An 18139-nucleotide genomic window follows, 5' to 3' on the forward strand; every position below is an offset into this window, starting at 1 on the left:
ATGCAGTAACCACCGTATATTTGGTCAAAGGTGAATTTTATGGCGTAGAAATGTATAACTTCCTCAAAAACAGCATGTGAAATTGTAACACGAAAACAAGACAGCTAACTTAGCTTAAGCTATAACTAGCTACCCTCAAGTAAAGCCAACGTTATAACTGTGATCAGTGACCAACATAACACAGTGAACCAACACAATTCAGTCTGTCATTCCACGTGGCTATTTAAGACAGTAGCTCAATCATAATGGGCAACAAACCCAGCTAGCTTAACTCCTGCTAACACTAGCTCAGCAGAATAGCAGTAATGCTAACTAATGCTAAGTAATGCTAATGCTAACTACCTTCTTGGCTTTTGGAATTTATGTGATTTGGCGTGACCAAGTAACCTTTAAATCACATATTTCAGGGTATTAAATTGTTGATTTATTTGTTATTGATTGGCAAAGCAGAGATACATGTACATTGTGTTTGTAGATAGATACTGCGTTTTATGCTGAAGATTACACAAAGGCAGTATCCATTCTTTTAGGTCTATATGTAGCTTTGTAATCTGCCTAAACATGCATACAATTAAGGCATTACAACCTTTTACACCCGTTTCAAGATAGCTTGAAAATGTAACTGTTTCTCAATTTCTCTGCTTGTGTAGTAACTGCCGTTGTAGAGCAGCACTGACTTCAAAACTAGGCTATTCCTATTGTTCATGTAGCATCTTTTGGTCATGATGATGGACAGCATCAATAGTATTTTTGAAGCGGGATGGTAATTATGACTGTGTAGTCTTTGGCCCGGTCCAACCGCCGTCAGCCCTTCAGTACTTACTGGGAGTTTGCCTGTGACACTTTGAGCACCTGGATGAAGCGGTCGAGCAGTGGCATGCAGATGGGCCCCAGCAGCATCTCAAAGCTGGGCTGCATCAGCTCCGTCAGGCCCTTCATCAGGCTGCCCTCACAGCAGTACACCTTGTTGTGGGGCGTCACCATGTACGGGATGAAGGTGTAGTTGGCGGAGCACGTCTGTTGGTGCAAGAGACAACGTTTTGGGGAATTAGCTGTTGGCATATCTAAGCATCAGAGGACTCTTTTTGAATAACATTGTGGGTTTGGTGTGAAGGAGGCATCAGCAATATTTTAGCCAAATGTGTGTGTATTCATTGGAGAAACGAAAAGATTTAATGTGACCCAAAAAGGATAAAACTACAATCAGTATCTTTATATAACATCTGTATTTGAATCTTCACGTCTTCCATAGACATAGTGTGTTGACACTACGATACATTTTGAGGTGTATAGACAGTCTAACCACAAGGTCCATTGAGCAGCTCTTCTGCAATATTTGATCATATCACACCAACATCCTCTGCAGCTGGAATTGCCCGTTGTCATAGAACTTTTAATTTCCATTTTCTCAAGCACTTATTGGACTTCTCGTCCGTGTTGGCTTAAAATTCAAAAGTCCATTCTTGTCCTTCTGTTCTCTACTTGAACTCAATCTGCAGAAGAAGAATGTGTGATACAATCAGCTAGTACAGCTAGTAAATGTACCTTTTGGAGAGATTGTTGTGTCAACTTCTGTTTCCAATTGGTCAAGAATGGACTTTCACTCTCAACTTTTAGGCTAATATGGCAACAAAAGTGCAAAAATAATTAAGTGGGCAACTCCATCTTCTGAGGAAGACTGTGTTGTACACTTGAAGGCTCCTGAATAGTTACTACATAAACCTTGTGGTGAGCTTTTTTTAATGTCATCTACTGTTTCAAGGCCAGGAATAGACATTAAATTTAAAATATTACTTTGCTTTTTCAGCCTGTAATGCAATATTACCCGAAAAAGGTCGGTCTCTTCATGCAGTTATTTGTAAAGCAGCTCTGTATTAACAACCAAACTTAAGAGCATAATGTATCGTAAGCCATTAAAAAGGTGTCCTTACAGCACAACGCGTCCATTTACAGTAAATACAAACCTTCATTCAAATATGACCTCATCAAAACGAGTTAACAAAGGCTCTTTACAACCGATTACAGTAAAACATTACATTTTACAGGGAGGAAGCAGATTGCCTGGAGGAAGTCTGCACTGTTTCCCCTGTTTGAGACAGTTTCAGGTAACAACACGAGCGCTCGGCTCTGATCTGTCTTTGTGTTGCGTGGTCTTCACTGAACCAGTCTACACAGGCAGCAGCCGGGAGCAGAGATCTGCATCAGTGCCGACTGTCCCATCAGGAGCTGCTGTTTGTGGTTCTTTGCAACCACAAACAATTACAGCCGTGCACTTACTCATTCCATTTAGTGCTCATGAAAATCAAGCAGAACCAGAAGTCTTTGCTGCTCACCTAGTACAAATCTCTACCCTGTTTTTATGCTGCAGCTGCGGCATGCAGGAGCAATTTTGTTTCATGCCTGTTTCAGTTTTAGCTGCAGTTGTACTTGCACTAAACGTGTACTTTATTCACTTAGCTCCAATTCTTGACATCTGTGTTTTGTCTGTCGGAAGATTTTCTGTATCCTGCGTCTGTATTTGTTTTAATTTGACATTATTCTCCAGCAGCGGTGGTGACGCTTCTGTTGCGGTGGCCTTACGCTGCTGAATAAACAAGGAGGAAACACGTGGATGCGGTGTTTGCAGCACAGCGAGAAAGAGAGACAGAGAGGCAGGAAATCCACTCTCGACATCCTCAAGAAACAGCCGAGGCATTTTCAAGGAGAGCTATTCCCAGAATGTCAGATGTGTGGTGAAACACAACATGAGAGCGTCTGAAGGCGGTTGGGCTGCTACCCAGCTGCATCCTGACGACTTTAATATTCTGTCATGGTTTTAAGCTTTTCATGCAGCCTCGTTGAGAAAACACACTGCTGCTGCTGCTCTCGCTGCCAACGGAAAGAAAAGGAACTGAAAGGAAGGTGCGGCGTTTCAAGCAATGAAAGCCAGCCGCAGATAACTACTTCCTCCAGGACAACAGCGGTTCATGACATCAGCGGCTGCTGCAGTGGCGGTGCATGCCTTTCATGAATAAACCTGTGACCCCCGTTTCTGTTAGGTGTCACCAGACAGGTTGCAAGATCAAGCTATGTTTAGCCCATCTGTGCGGTCCGTGCCGTCATGTGGATCACATGACAGGTTTGTTTTCACGGGCCGATGCTTGTTTCAGAGCTGCTGCAGGTGAATCGAAGCTAACCGCCGCGAGTCGCTTACAGGTATTCAAGTCTGTCAGTTGCCGAGTGAAACACATGTGACGGCACTGGCCGTCACTGGGAATGTGACTGAGAGTGAGTCATCTGGTGCGTTAGCCTCGCCGATGGTCCATCTGTCCATTTGCAGTAACAGCAGGATTGGATCTGCATGCTTACTCACACACCTTCACAGAGACACACAGAGAGCCGACCACAGCTTGATGTGAGCCGTCGATATATCTGTCGGCTCCGACAGTCATTAACCCATTGAGGAAGTAGCCGCTCATGGTCACCTCCACCCAGGCCTAAAGCTCCCAGAGTTTGTATTGGATATACACCTATTATTATTGGGGGGCGACCGTGGCGCACTGGGTTAAGAGGTCGTCTGAGAACCCACTGCTCCCTATACACAGGACAGGGATGGGTCAAATGCAGAAGTCAAATTTCGTGTATGTGTAAAAATGTATATGACAATAAAATCCTAACTTCCTTAATAAAGGTTTAAGTGCTTCCATGGGAATAAAAGTTGATTAGAACTAAGTTACAACTATTGTTAATCATGACACGTGCAGAAAAATCAGCTGCAATACCTCCAAAGGGATGTAAAAAAATGTGCTGTTATTACACTTGAAGTGCACTATCACCAGCACAGAGGGCGAGCTCAGAGCACCAGAGTAAAGGGCATTGAAGAGCCCTAATATGAGCAAGAGAGACAGTGAGTGCACATAGGGGAGATCAGTGAGTTCACACTCTCTCTGAGTGATAATCAGCTCTCCTCACACGGTAGCAGTCAGTGTCAGGGATCAGTGGGATTCATGCAGCGCAGTGCTACCTCCTTCCTCTCTAAAAAGCCACTTAGGACAGCTAAGCCTTTCATCTCAGCCCTGAACGTGGACTCCAGCTTCTGTCTCATAATTGGTTCTAGAGCTCAATCAGTCGAATGCTCAAAAAGTAACAGAAAATCAATCAACAAAAATGTTGACGATTAAATGAATCTGATACGGTATCTGTCAAGCAGAGATGTAAATTATTTGTTACGTCCAGCTTCTCAAATGAGAGGACTGGCTGCTTTTCTCTGTTTTCCATCACTGTAAATGAAGTTATTTTGAGATGTGAACTGCAATCTGATGACATCCCCTCGGGTTTGGGGAAACAAATTACATTTTATGATCTAAACTGCCAAAAGAAATAATTATTAGATCAACTGTTAAACACACCAACATCTCCGCAGAACCGATGCGGGAAGATGCAGCGTAGCCGGATTTTGAATGAACGCAGCCGAAGCGCACGCCTTTCGGCTCCGTGTGTGGCTCCGGCCCTGCTCTTGGTCAAACAGACACCAATAGCGGCAGTCAGCATACAGCAGGGGGGGGGGGGGGGGAAACACTAAAGCAAATGAAAACACACAGCGATGCAACAAAGAGTGCCTTGTGGTTCTGTGCGACTGTCAGGAGCAGAAGACCGTGACGAAGTGGCAGTATTTGACGACTTGAACGGGATACACACCCATCGTGCTGTTATTGGCTGGGGGTAACACCCCCATGTGGGGCCCAGAGGCGCTTTGTTGGCGCCCATAGACGTCCCGAACACAGCAAAATAAGAGGAAAAGAGAAAATACAGGCAGAAGGCAAATTCTCTGTGGATACAGACACTACCACACACTTCTAGTGGGTCAAAAGTGATGATTGAGAGGGATTCTTTATGAATTCATCTTTAACAGGCGACAGCCTCCGGGGAAAATGACCCTACTTCTTGATTTAATACCTTCGTAAACATGAGTTGATGGTATCATTAGAGATGCACCGATACGATAATAATATTGGATATCGGTCCGTCAAACAGCTGTATTGGCAATCAGAGACAATAGGCCTTTGGGAACGGATATTGTTTTGATAAATACCAATTCAGTAAATTATATATATATATATATATATATATATATATATATATATTTGTTACATTTTGTTTTATAAAGTTAGGAAAGCAAGGGCTAAATCAAGCCTGATGTTTCCTTACACATAAAACAATGATCCCCGTCACTCCCACACAGTGAGGCATATCATTTTTAAAATTTGAATTCAAGTTTAATTAATTCAACACTGGTATCAGATCAGTACTCAGTATCAGCCTGTATCGTCCATCCCTCATCTCAGTCACTAGTTTTCTTCAATACAGCCTGATGTTCATTTCGTAAATTATAGTCCCATTTAGAGCAAAATAGACGATAAAGCAGGGTACGCTTTAGGGCGTGGCTACCTTGAGATTGACAGGTCGCTACCATGGCGTTGTCCGTTCTGTTCATGTTCATTGTAACATACATTCATTTTGTAAAAATGCTGCACATTATACCTTTAAACACCCAATGTGTTCCAGTATGTGAAAATCTCAATAAACTTGCTTCGGAACGACATGACGTTAGTCAGAAAAGAACAGGATTTCCTTAGCTTTAATGCAGCACCTCATTTGAATGCTGCAGTTTTTGCAAGTGAAATTTTCAAAACGCTGGAGCCTTTTTATGAAGATCAAGCCCATGCAGTCACGATAGCTCATACAACAGCTGCCGTAGGAGAAAAACATTGCTATGGAAGCGATGTTGTCGTTTTACATTCTGTGAAACATTTATCACAGCGTCTGAACAACAGTGGGTTGCAAAAGAGAAAACCTTTATCACACCAAGGAGCTAATAAGGTGTTAGACACTGTGCTCCCTGCACGCTGTAAAGAAACATATTCTTTGCAGCACAAAGGATGTGTGATGCGCGAGCAATGTGTGATTAATGTGTGAAAGGCAAAGGCTGAGGGGGGGAGAAGATTGCTTTGTGTACTTACAGTGTTCTTGTGGCAAATTATCTCCTGAAAGAAAAAGATAAAAAATATAATTAGAGTTTCCAGAAGAAGATTTCTCTCAGTTCCACTGAAATTCAGACATCATAATTGTGACAATAGCATTTATTAACATGACTGACTTTTTGGAAGTTTGGCCGCTTGATGCTATCCGTTTCTGGTTAAAAGCTGTGGCACTATAACACACATTATGTAGTAACAGTTGGTGCCCTTAATGCACAAAGTGTAGGCATACACAAATAAAAACAGAGACCACAAGCTGAATGTAGCAATGCAAGTTTTGCAAATGTTTTATGAGGATTGTTTACAATAACAACAACTGATGTAGTTGGTTTGAGGCATACTGAGGTCTTATGTCTGGCAGAAAGTCAGATATTCGGCCACTGAAAGAGAGTTATTTTTGTAAAAAAGTAACACAAATGCCTCCATTTTACCCGTCTTTAAACAATCCTTGCAGGCTTTTAACTTGTATTTGAAATGAACTAACTATAGGGTTAGAGAGATTGCCAGTAGAGATCCACCGATCAATCGGCTGCCAATGGAAACTGATTGGCAATTGGCAAAACTTCAGCTGATTGGCAACGTCCGTTGACCGCCCGATCATATTTACACACACGTGCCACATGATAGTTTTGCTTTGGAATACAGCGGCGCAGACATCAACGTCACAACCACACTTTGTCTGTGTGGAAGTTCTTCAGCATGAGAGAGGAGGACTCAAAGCTTAACTTAATCAGACATTTGTTGTATTGTCATTCTCGCTGATGAATCAGTTGCACATAAAAGCGAATTTCGCCCAACAGTTGACAAGTTTGCATGCCTTAAATTCACTGAGAAAGAAGCATGACCAGAACTGTGTACAAAAAGGCCTTTTTAGGTCTTTTTTTAGAGAAAGAGGGCCAGTATTTAAAGATATCTCCTGAAGTTTAAACCGCACCCATTGAAACAATTTAGCAGCCTGATAGAGTTAAGAGGAAACCACCAGAGAAAAGTGGTCTTTTCAGGCAGGGTGGAGAGCAGCCAGCCGACTGCCCAGCGAGGCGGTCGGGTACCACAGGAACTCCTGTTAGGTACCGGTCTGCATTCGGGCAGGTCATCTGAAGCAATTTGACCAACATAAAATACTGAAATAACAGAGCAGAGACCGTGCATTCGGTTTATAATGTTAACCTCCACTGAAGGCTGTATAGTACTATATGTTGACTGCACAGTGAGGTTGCTGGCACTGGATTGCGGTCGCCATAAGACTCCTCTCACTGCACTAAATACCTACAATAAAGGCTTCAGTGTTCCTCTGCCACAAGGCGCCTACAGCAGGAGGTTTACAATATGCTCAGCTTGGGCCTCAGACAGTGTGAACTACATCTTGTCTGCCACACAGGAGCTACAAGACTCGCACTTCTGCCATATGTTTTGACTCGGGCAAAATTTGTCTGGGTGCGAACAATCTGACATTTTAATGTGACTAAAGATGTGTTACTCTCCTTTAGATATTGCTATAACAGAGCAGTGCCTCTGACTGCCTCTGGTTGGGGTTTATTTCATAACAGTGCGTCATCTTTTATGAAGTTAGCGGAGGTGGTCTTCATTAGAGAAGGACTCAGCCCACCTCCACTAAAATAATTTGATAACATGAGTAATGATCATCGCCACGGCTGAGCACCTCCGCCAAGAGTGCACAATGCCGTAAATGTGTTAGGTTAAAAAATTGTTTGGAAAATTAATTTTCTATCTGCAAGTGCAGTACGAAAAGGTCTTTCAGTGATCAGCAATCCTTCAAAACCGAGAACAATGCCTGCTACACCTGTTTTTTGGGCCTTCCCACCAAACTTTATTGAAATCTGTAACTGTAATATGCTTTGAAATGTTTCAGCGTTCATACAATCAGGACTGAAATCAAAACATCCTTGGTGGAGATTAAAAAGTACCACCGAAAGACACACCACTGAATTGCAAAACAACATATAAAGACTGCAGAAAATGACCATTTTAAAAAGTGGTTGATCACTAATTCTTTTCCCATAAATTCTACTTTCACCTGAATTTTCTGCTCATTTTCAACTAAATGAGTCGCAATCACTGGCTTCCAAATGGATCATAAATACATTTCCTTCCATCAAATTATTGACACATTTATGAGCTGCTGCTGCCACCAAATCTCATTTCTTTCAATCTCCTGCCTCCTCTTAAATATAGCCTTCAATCACCACCTTTGAGAACCACAGCGACTGCTTGCCGGGCTTGTCCTGTATTCGGTTTTGCGACAGACGGCTTACTGTACCTGCAGAGACTGGAGGGAGTCGGAGTTGGTGTCGCAGTACAGGATGATGTTGTTGGCCATGCTGAAGCTCTCTCGGACTCCCAGGTGGTAGAAGAGCGAGGGCTGGCGGAAGGCATCTGTCATCTCCACCACAGCTATGTCTGGTGGTAAGAGACGGGTGTCAGTGTGACGCTCTGATTTCATTTAAAGAAGTCATCAACTGGTTAACACTTTTGTAGCTGTACCTATATGTACACAAAAGTATTTACACACACACATGTGACTCGAAAACCACTCTTCTGGTTTTGACCACTGAAACGGAAGCACAGTATTGTCTAAAATAGCATTGTATGCTGCGGCATTGAGATGTAACCCAAGAGCAAAATCCTTACACGCCTTAAAGTGTATACTTGGGGCTGCTTTCATTCAATTTGGCCATTCCCATGCCAATAATTGCTAAATATTAGCCTGATATAGCGCTCTCGAAGCTCTTACCTAACCCCAGCGTCACAACATCAAGACCAATGCAACACGTTTTTTTTGTGCGGACAAATGGAAAAGTAAACAGTGTCGTTGCTTCAGTAAGTGATCGGCTTTTAGCGATCCATCTTAGACTGAGCTCAGGTATGAAGTGACTTTAGTGCTCCTCCTGAACAATCAGTGTAATTATGCGGAAACTATTTTTTTCAATGAATTGGTTAGTAGACAGAAGGAAAAAAAAATGCATTTCAAACAGACTATTTTAATGAACTGATGGACTAAATAATGCAGAAATCGGTAAATGAAATCAATCAATCGCCTCAATAATACATGTAACACCTGCAACATATCGGGGGTAGACGTGACGAACACTTGACACCAGGCTTTCATTTCAGCCAACATCGACTGCTCTGTATCGTTGTGGGAGAGAGAAACTCAGCTCAGAGGTCAAAGGTTAATAGACAGATACGTATAAAGCCACATCATGAGCGTGTGTGTGTCGGTATTTCACTCTCCAGATTGTTACAGGCCGTCTGCTGTCAGCTATAGATTCTGGTGTCAAGAGGACCAAGTGGAGCCAATTCAGAAGCCCGCTCTTGAGAAACAGGTTTGACGGAAGGTGGTCCGACTCGTCCTTTTCATCTCCGTTCTACGAATACAAATACACTCAACACCACACCGACTCCAGCTGGACACAGGCATGTGATCGAGATCAACAGGTCAACGGGAGTAAATATTGCAATGTGTCACTCAACCCGGCAGGGACAATAGCTTCTGGTGAGGGGGCGGAGAGTTCCCAGCCTTGAACCAAGTGCCTACACCAGCATAACAGAGCACTGCGTTGCCAACGAGCTCATTCATAAGCATGCTGTCGAACTGAACGTACAAATGCCATGTGACCCTGCCAAAAAGCGTAACATCCCTCAATTCTTGCATTTAAAAGGCATGAGCTTGACTGTTATGGAGGCCCACACATGAAGTGAGGTGGTACACGCTGTCCCCGAGGCCGCACTGATAACAACAAAAACACATCAGCCTGGTGGCTGCACTCCAGTAACGACAAGACGAGCTCACAGAGATAACGCAGCGCCCTGGTTTTTTCATCTGTTTCCACTTCTGTCTACCTCCTTGTGTCAACAAACAAATGACATGGAGCTAAAGAACAGAGAACCTCTGAACCAGCTCGACTTACTCTTTTTACCCCTGAGGTGTTGTTTCAAGCTTATAGGCTGGAGCTGGTGGACAACCGCCGGAGAGAAGCACTGACATATTCAGTCAGTCATCTGGAGTCAATGGGAGAAAAAATGGCACAATATGCAAGAGTCTCCGATTCCCTTCGGTCATTTTGAACAGGAGAATCATACGCAGGTGTTATCAGGTGAAGGATGAACAAAACAGTAAAACAATACAACAACAAGGAAGCATGACAAGTGAAAAATAGAGCAAAGTTTGCCATCGTCATTGAAGCTTCTTTTCTACTTTTGTTTTGGAAACACAACAGATGCTGGATGGTTAGCCAACATACAGTTAACAGTATTTCTGAATCAGTCAAGGCAAGCAAATCGTATTCCTGTTGCCCAAAATCATAAATTTACAATCTTTACAACATGAAACACACTCTATCCTTACACCATCTTCAAAAAGTCACAATTTAAGTGACAAAAATGAGGGCGTGAGAATGACTTGACTGTTTTGAATCCTGACTTATTAAAATGGAGGCTTGACTCGAAACTGAAAGCATTCAAGATTTCAGTTTCACTCCTCATCAGCACATGCAAATTCATCCGGGAAGCATGTACTTGTTGCTGGCCTTCAAAAAAGGTTCTCATCATCAACCCCTCCCTCCACACAAGCTTTAGAGAACAGCCTCACTTTTATTTTTTTTTATAGGCACAGGACAGGATGTCAGGGATTTCAAGCTCTGCGGCTCCGTGCAGTGATGCAGAATACCAAGAGGGCTCTCGCTCTCCGGATGAGCGGCCAGCATCTTCACATCGGGACGCCTGCTCTGTGATTGAGTGCACGTTAGCTTTCACTTTCTGACGTATAAGGCGGAGAGGGGAAAGTACACCTTAATCCTCACTCACTGATCCCTGCTGAACAACCACTTGTTCCTTCCACATCTATGACGCATGTAATGATTGCATGTTAATGGTGTCTCCACGAGCATGCGCGGCATTCATTGGATGTTCAGACATCTCCTGTGTCGTTACTCGGATTATTTCATTGGAGCTCAGTGGACTTAAAAGTAGAGAAATACTCTGTGCACCATAAATAAGTCTGAGTGAACGTGGAATAAAAGGCTGTTTAGCTCCCTCAGTGCTCTTACTTTATGCACCCAAGCTGCTGAATGTCAACATCCAGACAGTTTGGGGTCGGCTGATGAATAAAAGATGAGCTCGTCTCATTTCTCTGCTGGCGGGAGACCCCCATCAATATTACATCTCAGCGATATTTGAACGCAAACAGGCCATTTAAAGGCTGCAGTGTAACACACAGCTGACGGAAAATAAAAGGGTTGCGGCCGTGTTTTGTTTTGGAAATGCAGCCATGACTTGGGTGGATTCATTTTGCATTGTTCTTCTTGGAATCCTCACCTGCTTTACAGGAATGCGTCTGAGACAATATTAGTGATGAATCAGAAACAAAGCTCTGTGCACGTACAGGAAAAAAAGAAGACGAAAAAGAAAGTGCGTGACACAAGTGAGTCTTGTTCTGCCAGGAGACTCGCAAGGAGCAATCAGTTCTCATAAGTGCTTTGTTCTCATAACAAAGAGAGCTGAGCACACTTGGCTAGTGGCGTATGATATCGTCAGTGAGGAGTGTGTGTTTGTTAACACAAAGCTGAATACAGTGGTAGTCATACGGAACCACTTTCATCCTTCACTTCCCCGGCAGGATGTTCGGCTTTCACTAGACAGATTCTCCTTTAAATCCGAGCAGCAGCAGTAGAGCGAGCAGCTAGCTCTTATCTTATCTGAGCCCAAACACAGAGATTAGCTGTGCACGACAGTAAGAGGCCTTTATGAAGCCGATACTCGCCGCATGGAATATGTTGCGATTTGTGACACGTTGACGATAAAAGGTTTGAAAAGATCCGTGCAGGCAGAAGACCAACTAGTACAAATTATTGAACCAGAGCAGCATCTGGCACTCTGTCTGAGGTAAACTGTTGCAGTGTACATGTCCTGGGCTTTTATTTTGAAAGGTGAGAACAGAAGGAGTGGATCTGTTCTGCGCTGCCCTTATCAAGGTTGAAAGGAATAATTGAATGGACCATTTTAATTCCCATTCCCATCAGCCTCAGCTGCACTTTGTGTGCTGTGTGCTGTGTTTTGGACTGCTGGTCCAAAAAAAAACATAAGAATTTCAATACAATTGTTACCGTTGGGTAACTGGGTTTGGGAAACTGTGGTGGCCATTTTTCGTCAGTATTTTCTGGTTTTAAAATGACTAATGAGAGAAAAACAAGGGATTAATCAGTAATGAAAATAATTGTTACTTGCAGCTCTAGTTAAATATTTATCTACTCATAGAACAAACGTTCAAAAGTTCATATTACGCTCTGTCCTAATAAACTGCAATGCATTTGTTAGCACTGAGAACATGATCCCATAAATTTGACTAAACAAACCAAAGGAGGAAATGCTTTACAATGCAAGGCACTGTAGACATGTTGGAACTCACTCAAATGTCACACTTGTCTAGCAATGACACGGTAAAATCAATGTGTTTCCTGTTCTGCCAACAGTGTCATGCCAAGTTTCCCTCCACATCAACGACAATAATCTTGAATTCAAGGAGAAAAAAAAACAAAAAACACAGCACAGAAATGGTAAATGTCACACAGACAGTGACTATGATTTTGCCTTTTTCCCCTCCCAACAGCAGAGCATCAGAATGTTTTGTGGAGAGAGCCTATTCTGAGATGTTTGTGATTGTTTGCTGGTTCCACAGCAGAGATGAGGGCCTGCCAGTGTAACAGCAGACCTGCCAACATAGTGTTGACAGAAGGCTGCGTAAAGCCGGTAGCGGAGAAACTTGAGTCACCCAGACACTCTTTTAAAAGGCCCCCGTCACCTGATCACATGTGCTCACTTCAGCTGCTGCATTCATCACAATCACCTGATACGAGTACCAATACATGCATAGCGATGCCCCGATAATCCTGCTATCCCTCCTATGGTTGGACCCGCCACTGTTGACCAAATCTAAATTGATTCCATCGCCTATACTGCACAAAGCAGAGGAGGAGAATAATTCAATACTCCTGCACACTATTTGGCTTCCAGCAGCTCTCAGTCCACCGCTGCAGGTTCCTCAGGCCCAGCGGTGGAGGAGGGAGGCATGCAAAGGGCGTTTGGAGAGCTGCATGAATTGTTCTGGTGTCTCCGGGCTCCTCTTATTATTAGATCCTCCTCAGCCGTCCCCAGAGTGCCTCCACACATGCTTTTTTTCGGAGGAGGGGGATCTGCTCAATATTGTAATCGCAGCAGTTCAAGTGGATACGGATGATCTCAAAAGTGCCTTCAGCTATAAACAACACTGAGAACTGCGTTCACCATCCACACTTCTGTGATCATATATTCTAACCTCTACACCTTTAGTTTACAATATGTTATCACTGATGTATTTAGGACTCACTGGTTTTGATTAGTCTTGCCTTATGAAAACTTAACGTTTAAATAATGTAAAAAAGTATTGTCTGCAAAACTTACTCAGTCCACTAAGTACTAGAACTAAGAAACTATGTGAAACTAACAACAATGCCGCCAAGTTGCAGATGTAATGACACGGCAGTCGAAGCTTGAGTGGCATTGCTTGTAATTCATTTTTCCTTCAGTGTAACAATAGTCGGCCGCTCACACAGGACCACAGCATATTTTAAACAACCCCTTTCCATTGCAGGGTAAGAGAAGGACAAAATGTTTGCATGTGTAGCTATGTGCTTTTACGTCGGCCTGATAACAATTAACACTAAAAGTCTCAGACAGCACTGTTTACATTGGTCACTCAGGGGCCAGCTGTCATGTCCTGCAGTTTAATTGTGTTTGACTCAGAGCATGTAAGGACAGGTACAGTAATGTGAGTAAATCAAGCACGTGTTACAATCCCTTACATACTGCAACGACTACACAACAGATGTAACCATGGAGACTCGGCGAGGAAACAACTGGAACAGATGTGAGAGAAACCCCTCAGAGTTTTTTCCCCTTATCGTTAAAAGGGGAAGGAGGGAACGAGGCTCGTGTTAGTGGAGCCGAGTGCAGCGGGTGGATTTCCCTGAAGCTCGGCCCACACGGAGGACAGAAACAGACAGTGGAATTACTGTCTCCAAGCTCCACTGGAAATCATTTCCCCCACCAGAGAACTCCTTTTCCTCCCCTTAGAAAAACAAAAAAAGGAACCTTCTGGTGTATAGCGTTCAAATTCTCTGCCAAATTTCCAGAAACGGCAGAAGATGGTCGTTGTGTTCCCGTGCGTCGTGGCAGCTATTGCTTCTTGTACTCGTGCCACGGATGATGTCTCGCTGCTGTAAGGTCGCAGTGACACGCGGACACTTGGACTCAAGACAGACTGAAAAGGTACCCTGTGGAGTTGTAAAGAACCGCAGCCATGTTTACAGTCAGCGCTTCTCATCAAAATGCATTGCGTGTATCCTTGAAGCTTTACCAACACGTTGAATGCTTTTCAGTCCTCATAAAACATTTGAAAAGAGTTTTTTTTTTTACATGTAAATTCCTGCTTTTTGCTGGCATACTGCCCTGTTCCCAGGTAAATCAGTATATATCCCCTCCCCCGTGTCATGTCAGCTGCATCCCCAGGACCGTGCAGGTAGAGCGTGAGATATAAACTCAACAGGGCCCAGACAATCAAAATATAGCTCCATGGTGACAAAAGTAACCAGGGGTAACCTTTGAGTTTAACTTGGATTTATGTCACCAATACAAGAATTTGAGAGTTGACTTGAAGCATTCAAATATTGAGCGTTGACCTGCTAAAAAACTGCCACAGAGAGTGTTGCGCCGTGACTTCAGTTTGTTGTGCCTTGCTCTAAAAAGACATGAGATCTGAGACTTGTTCCTTAGAAACAGCTCTGCAGGGTAACGGCTTTTACATTTCCTGGGAAAGCAGGTTTTGTTCGAGGAATGTCAGACACACACTATCAGATTCCTGCTAACCTCTTCAAGAAGATGCATTTTGCCAACCTGCTCTGGAAGTGTCAACAGAAACTAGTGGTGCAACAATTTCAGGTAAAAACAAGGTGGCGCATTTAAAACTACACAGAAGAAATGGTTCGCAAACAAATGTAAACTCGAACTAAAAATGCATTCGGGTAGGCCTGGAACAAAACTAATGTCTTGAGATAACATCGAGAATGAATTCCAAACCAGGTTGAGCTACAAGGTGTAAACAGCCAGTGTAGGCACAACCCTGGGATTGGAAGAAAAGCAGCATACAAGTCTTTTAACTGAGCACTTCTGTTTACAAATATGTCTCTACTCCCAGAGGATAGTATGGCAAATACCAGACAATGGTTATTCTGTCATTTAGATGCCCTGCAGAGAGATTAATGCTCCCTTTATTTCTAGGCACAAGTGTGCTTGAAACGAAAGACCCTGAAAACACCTCGATGCAGGAAATGAGACCCTCCAGTTGCAATGCTCTCCTGGCAGACTTTCTTTTCCCTTTTTTTACCTCTGCTCCACTTTTGTTGCCTTTCCACACACACACCGAGAAATTTTACAAACTGCAGTGCCATGGCCCCAAGGGGGGAAAGAGCTGAGAACAGAATGTGAATTCATCCGCGGCTACCAAGCACGCTGCGAGAAACTTGTGCTGACGTTGCCCCGACTTGCCGCCTTCATTTGCAGAATTCGCTGAAAGAAGAGGGATTTGTATTGATGCCAAGTAAACAATGTTTCCTTGTCTCCATTACATGATACGATTGAGGTACTGCTGTGCCCGTTTGCAAAATGCTGCATTGAAATAAAGCAGCGCTGAGCGTTTTGCATCTGAAACAGCAGAAACACCACACACACCAGCTGATAAAGATCTCCTCACAGGATGTCTTAGTCTCTTTGATTCCTAGAACTGCTGCAATGCCTGCTGAGGTTTTCAAGCATTACTTCACCTTTTGATACGAGGGTTGACATTGTTGGTTGGTCCACCACTTTGGTCCACACTGAAATACCTCAGCAACTACGAAGATGACATTTTGATCATGCATTCATGTTCCCAGAGGATGAACCCACTGACTTGTTGTCAAGCATTAGCATCACGTTTTTACTTGTCCAGTGAAATATCTCAAGATCTACTTGATGAAGTGGGGCAACACTTTTGTCCAGATGTTCCGTTTCCCAGACAACGTGACTTTTGTGATCCCTCGACTCTTGCTTGTTGGCAGCCGACAGACAGTAGAGTAACTAAGTATGAGAAGAGAACCACAAGGAAAGTCTGCTGCTGACAGAGAACCTGAAGAAAACGCCTTCAACTCGTAGTTTGTATCATCAAATTCGGAACACCTTTTGCCTCCTTCCCACAACCACCCATGTTTTACTTTGATTAAAAAAAACAAAAAACACCGTTTTGCATCAGCTTCACTCTGTGACCTTTGCGGTGCATTTGCAGAATCCAAACAGTGAAACAAACCAGCCCGAAGCTGCGTGCGTGACAAGAGAGTACTGATGAGTAACACCACCTCTGCCAACCGGAGCCTGCTTCCAATCGTATTACTAGATGCTGTAGAGTCTGAGTGACTGAGAACAGTGGGTTACATGCATGTGGGAGGAGAAAACAACCTGGTAACAGAAAGAGTCCACCTCATGCAGAATGCTTAACTTTCACTTTTTCTTTTTGTATGGTGGGCTGGTACCACCTCCGTGTGAACGAGCGTGCGTTCATGAAAATTGTAAATTAGCATAATTAACGCCCCAATACCACAGAGACAATTGGTGATTGCGGCAAGTTCTTCTAAATCACTCGTACAAACTCGCTCACACAAGTGGTTCTTGCGCGAGGCTCGGTGATAGAGGCTTTCAGCTCTATTGTCTAACTTTTTCCCCTTTAAATCAAAGCGATTGCACTTAAATGATCCTCATCTTGCACATATCACTGCACAATACCGTTCGAGATATGCTTCCCACACAACAGACTAGTCCCTCTGATCTTTGGGTGTAGGTAGAGGCACTGACTGCTTCCTGGCTCCTTATCATGGTGATATACGAGCCACTCGTTTTCACCCTCCACTGCCTTCTAAAGACGCCGGGTGCAATTGTAATGCGGATTTCACAACGGCAATGAAAGAAGAACAAGCCGACGACACTTCCTGTTGAGAAATACCCGCATGACAACAACTTGTGCCAGCAGTCTACACCTCGACCAACGAGGTGAGGTCGCTTTTCCTCTCCAGACGCCAGTGAGCGGCCCGTGGGCTGAATCCCTCTGACCCTGTGCTCTCTCACCTCTGGCGAGCAGCCAAGCATACAGAGTAAACAGGAGGGAGGATAAACAACTGAGCTCAGTTGAGGGGATTTCAGAGCAGAGCCGCCTCCCAGTCGGGAAGCCGAGTGTACAATCTTACGCCGGTGAACCCCGAGACGCTCTTTACCAGAAGCGGTCAGCCGACGCCCTGCGGTGTTGACACTGAACATAGTAGGACCTGACCTGCTGTGCGAGTTTACAACACTGCCCTGTTTGGGTGTATCCCGGGCCTTTCTTCAGGGAAGTGAAGGAGCTCCGTGCTTCTATCGCACCGAGAACAGCACACCAGCATTTGTTGCGGTGGCTATCAAAAATCAAAAGCATTAGCAACCATCTCATCAGGGATTGTTTTCGGTTTCATGTTTCAGGAGAAAGAAGAAATGAGTTGTTGCTCTGGCTGGATGTTCTATCACGATGAAAACAGTGTAGATTGTCATTATGTCATCATGTCGATCAAAGTAACGTGAAGATGTTGAGCAAGCCACCAAACCGCTTCAGTCCATCAATGTACGAGTCACACAGTCATCAATCAAATCTAAAACCTCTCAGCTTATCTTACTCAAGCCTCCATCAATGTGATCAAAATAAGATCTCTTATATTCTCTGAATGCTGCTGACTCTTTGTCTCAAGTACCAGACGGGCCAATTCATTTAACTAAACCCCCCCCCCCAAAAAAAACAACAGCAAAAAACACCTCTGGACAAATACCTTCAATATACACAGTGTGGTTGTGATTGCTGCAACATCTACAGCTACATTTGTTGCCATATTTGTTTGGATTCTGGGACTGGTGCCATTAGATTGCATCACCACCATCATTCTATTGCCTCCTACAAAAGGCTGACGATTGGCTCACTTGTACTCCAACCCAAACAGACCTTTGACCTGCTCGAGGTGGAC

The 18139-nt window shown here is 43.8% G+C and overlaps 1 protein-coding gene across 2 annotated transcripts in view; it reads right to left on the reverse strand.

Annotated features, from left to right (window-relative positions):
- map3k5 (mitogen-activated protein kinase kinase kinase 5) overlaps nucleotides 1-18139 on the reverse strand; it is a 65414-nt gene that overhangs the window by 42977 nt on the left and 4298 nt on the right. For both annotated transcript variants that reach the window (XM_079290871.1, XM_079290870.1), the window contains exons 2-4: nucleotides 8296-8435; nucleotides 6000-6023; nucleotides 824-1017 (exon numbers count right to left, since the gene is read on the reverse strand). In XM_079290871.1, coding sequence (XP_079146997.1) covers nucleotides 824-1017; nucleotides 6000-6023; nucleotides 8296-8435 — 358 coding nt within the window. The remainder of the gene's footprint in view (nucleotides 1-823; nucleotides 1018-5999; nucleotides 6024-8295; nucleotides 8436-18139) is intronic.

Source organism: Melanostigma gelatinosum, assembly GCF_949748355.1.
Source record: "Melanostigma gelatinosum genome assembly, chromosome: 19".
Classification (NCBI taxonomy): domain Eukaryota; kingdom Metazoa; phylum Chordata; class Actinopteri; order Perciformes; family Zoarcidae; genus Melanostigma; species Melanostigma gelatinosum.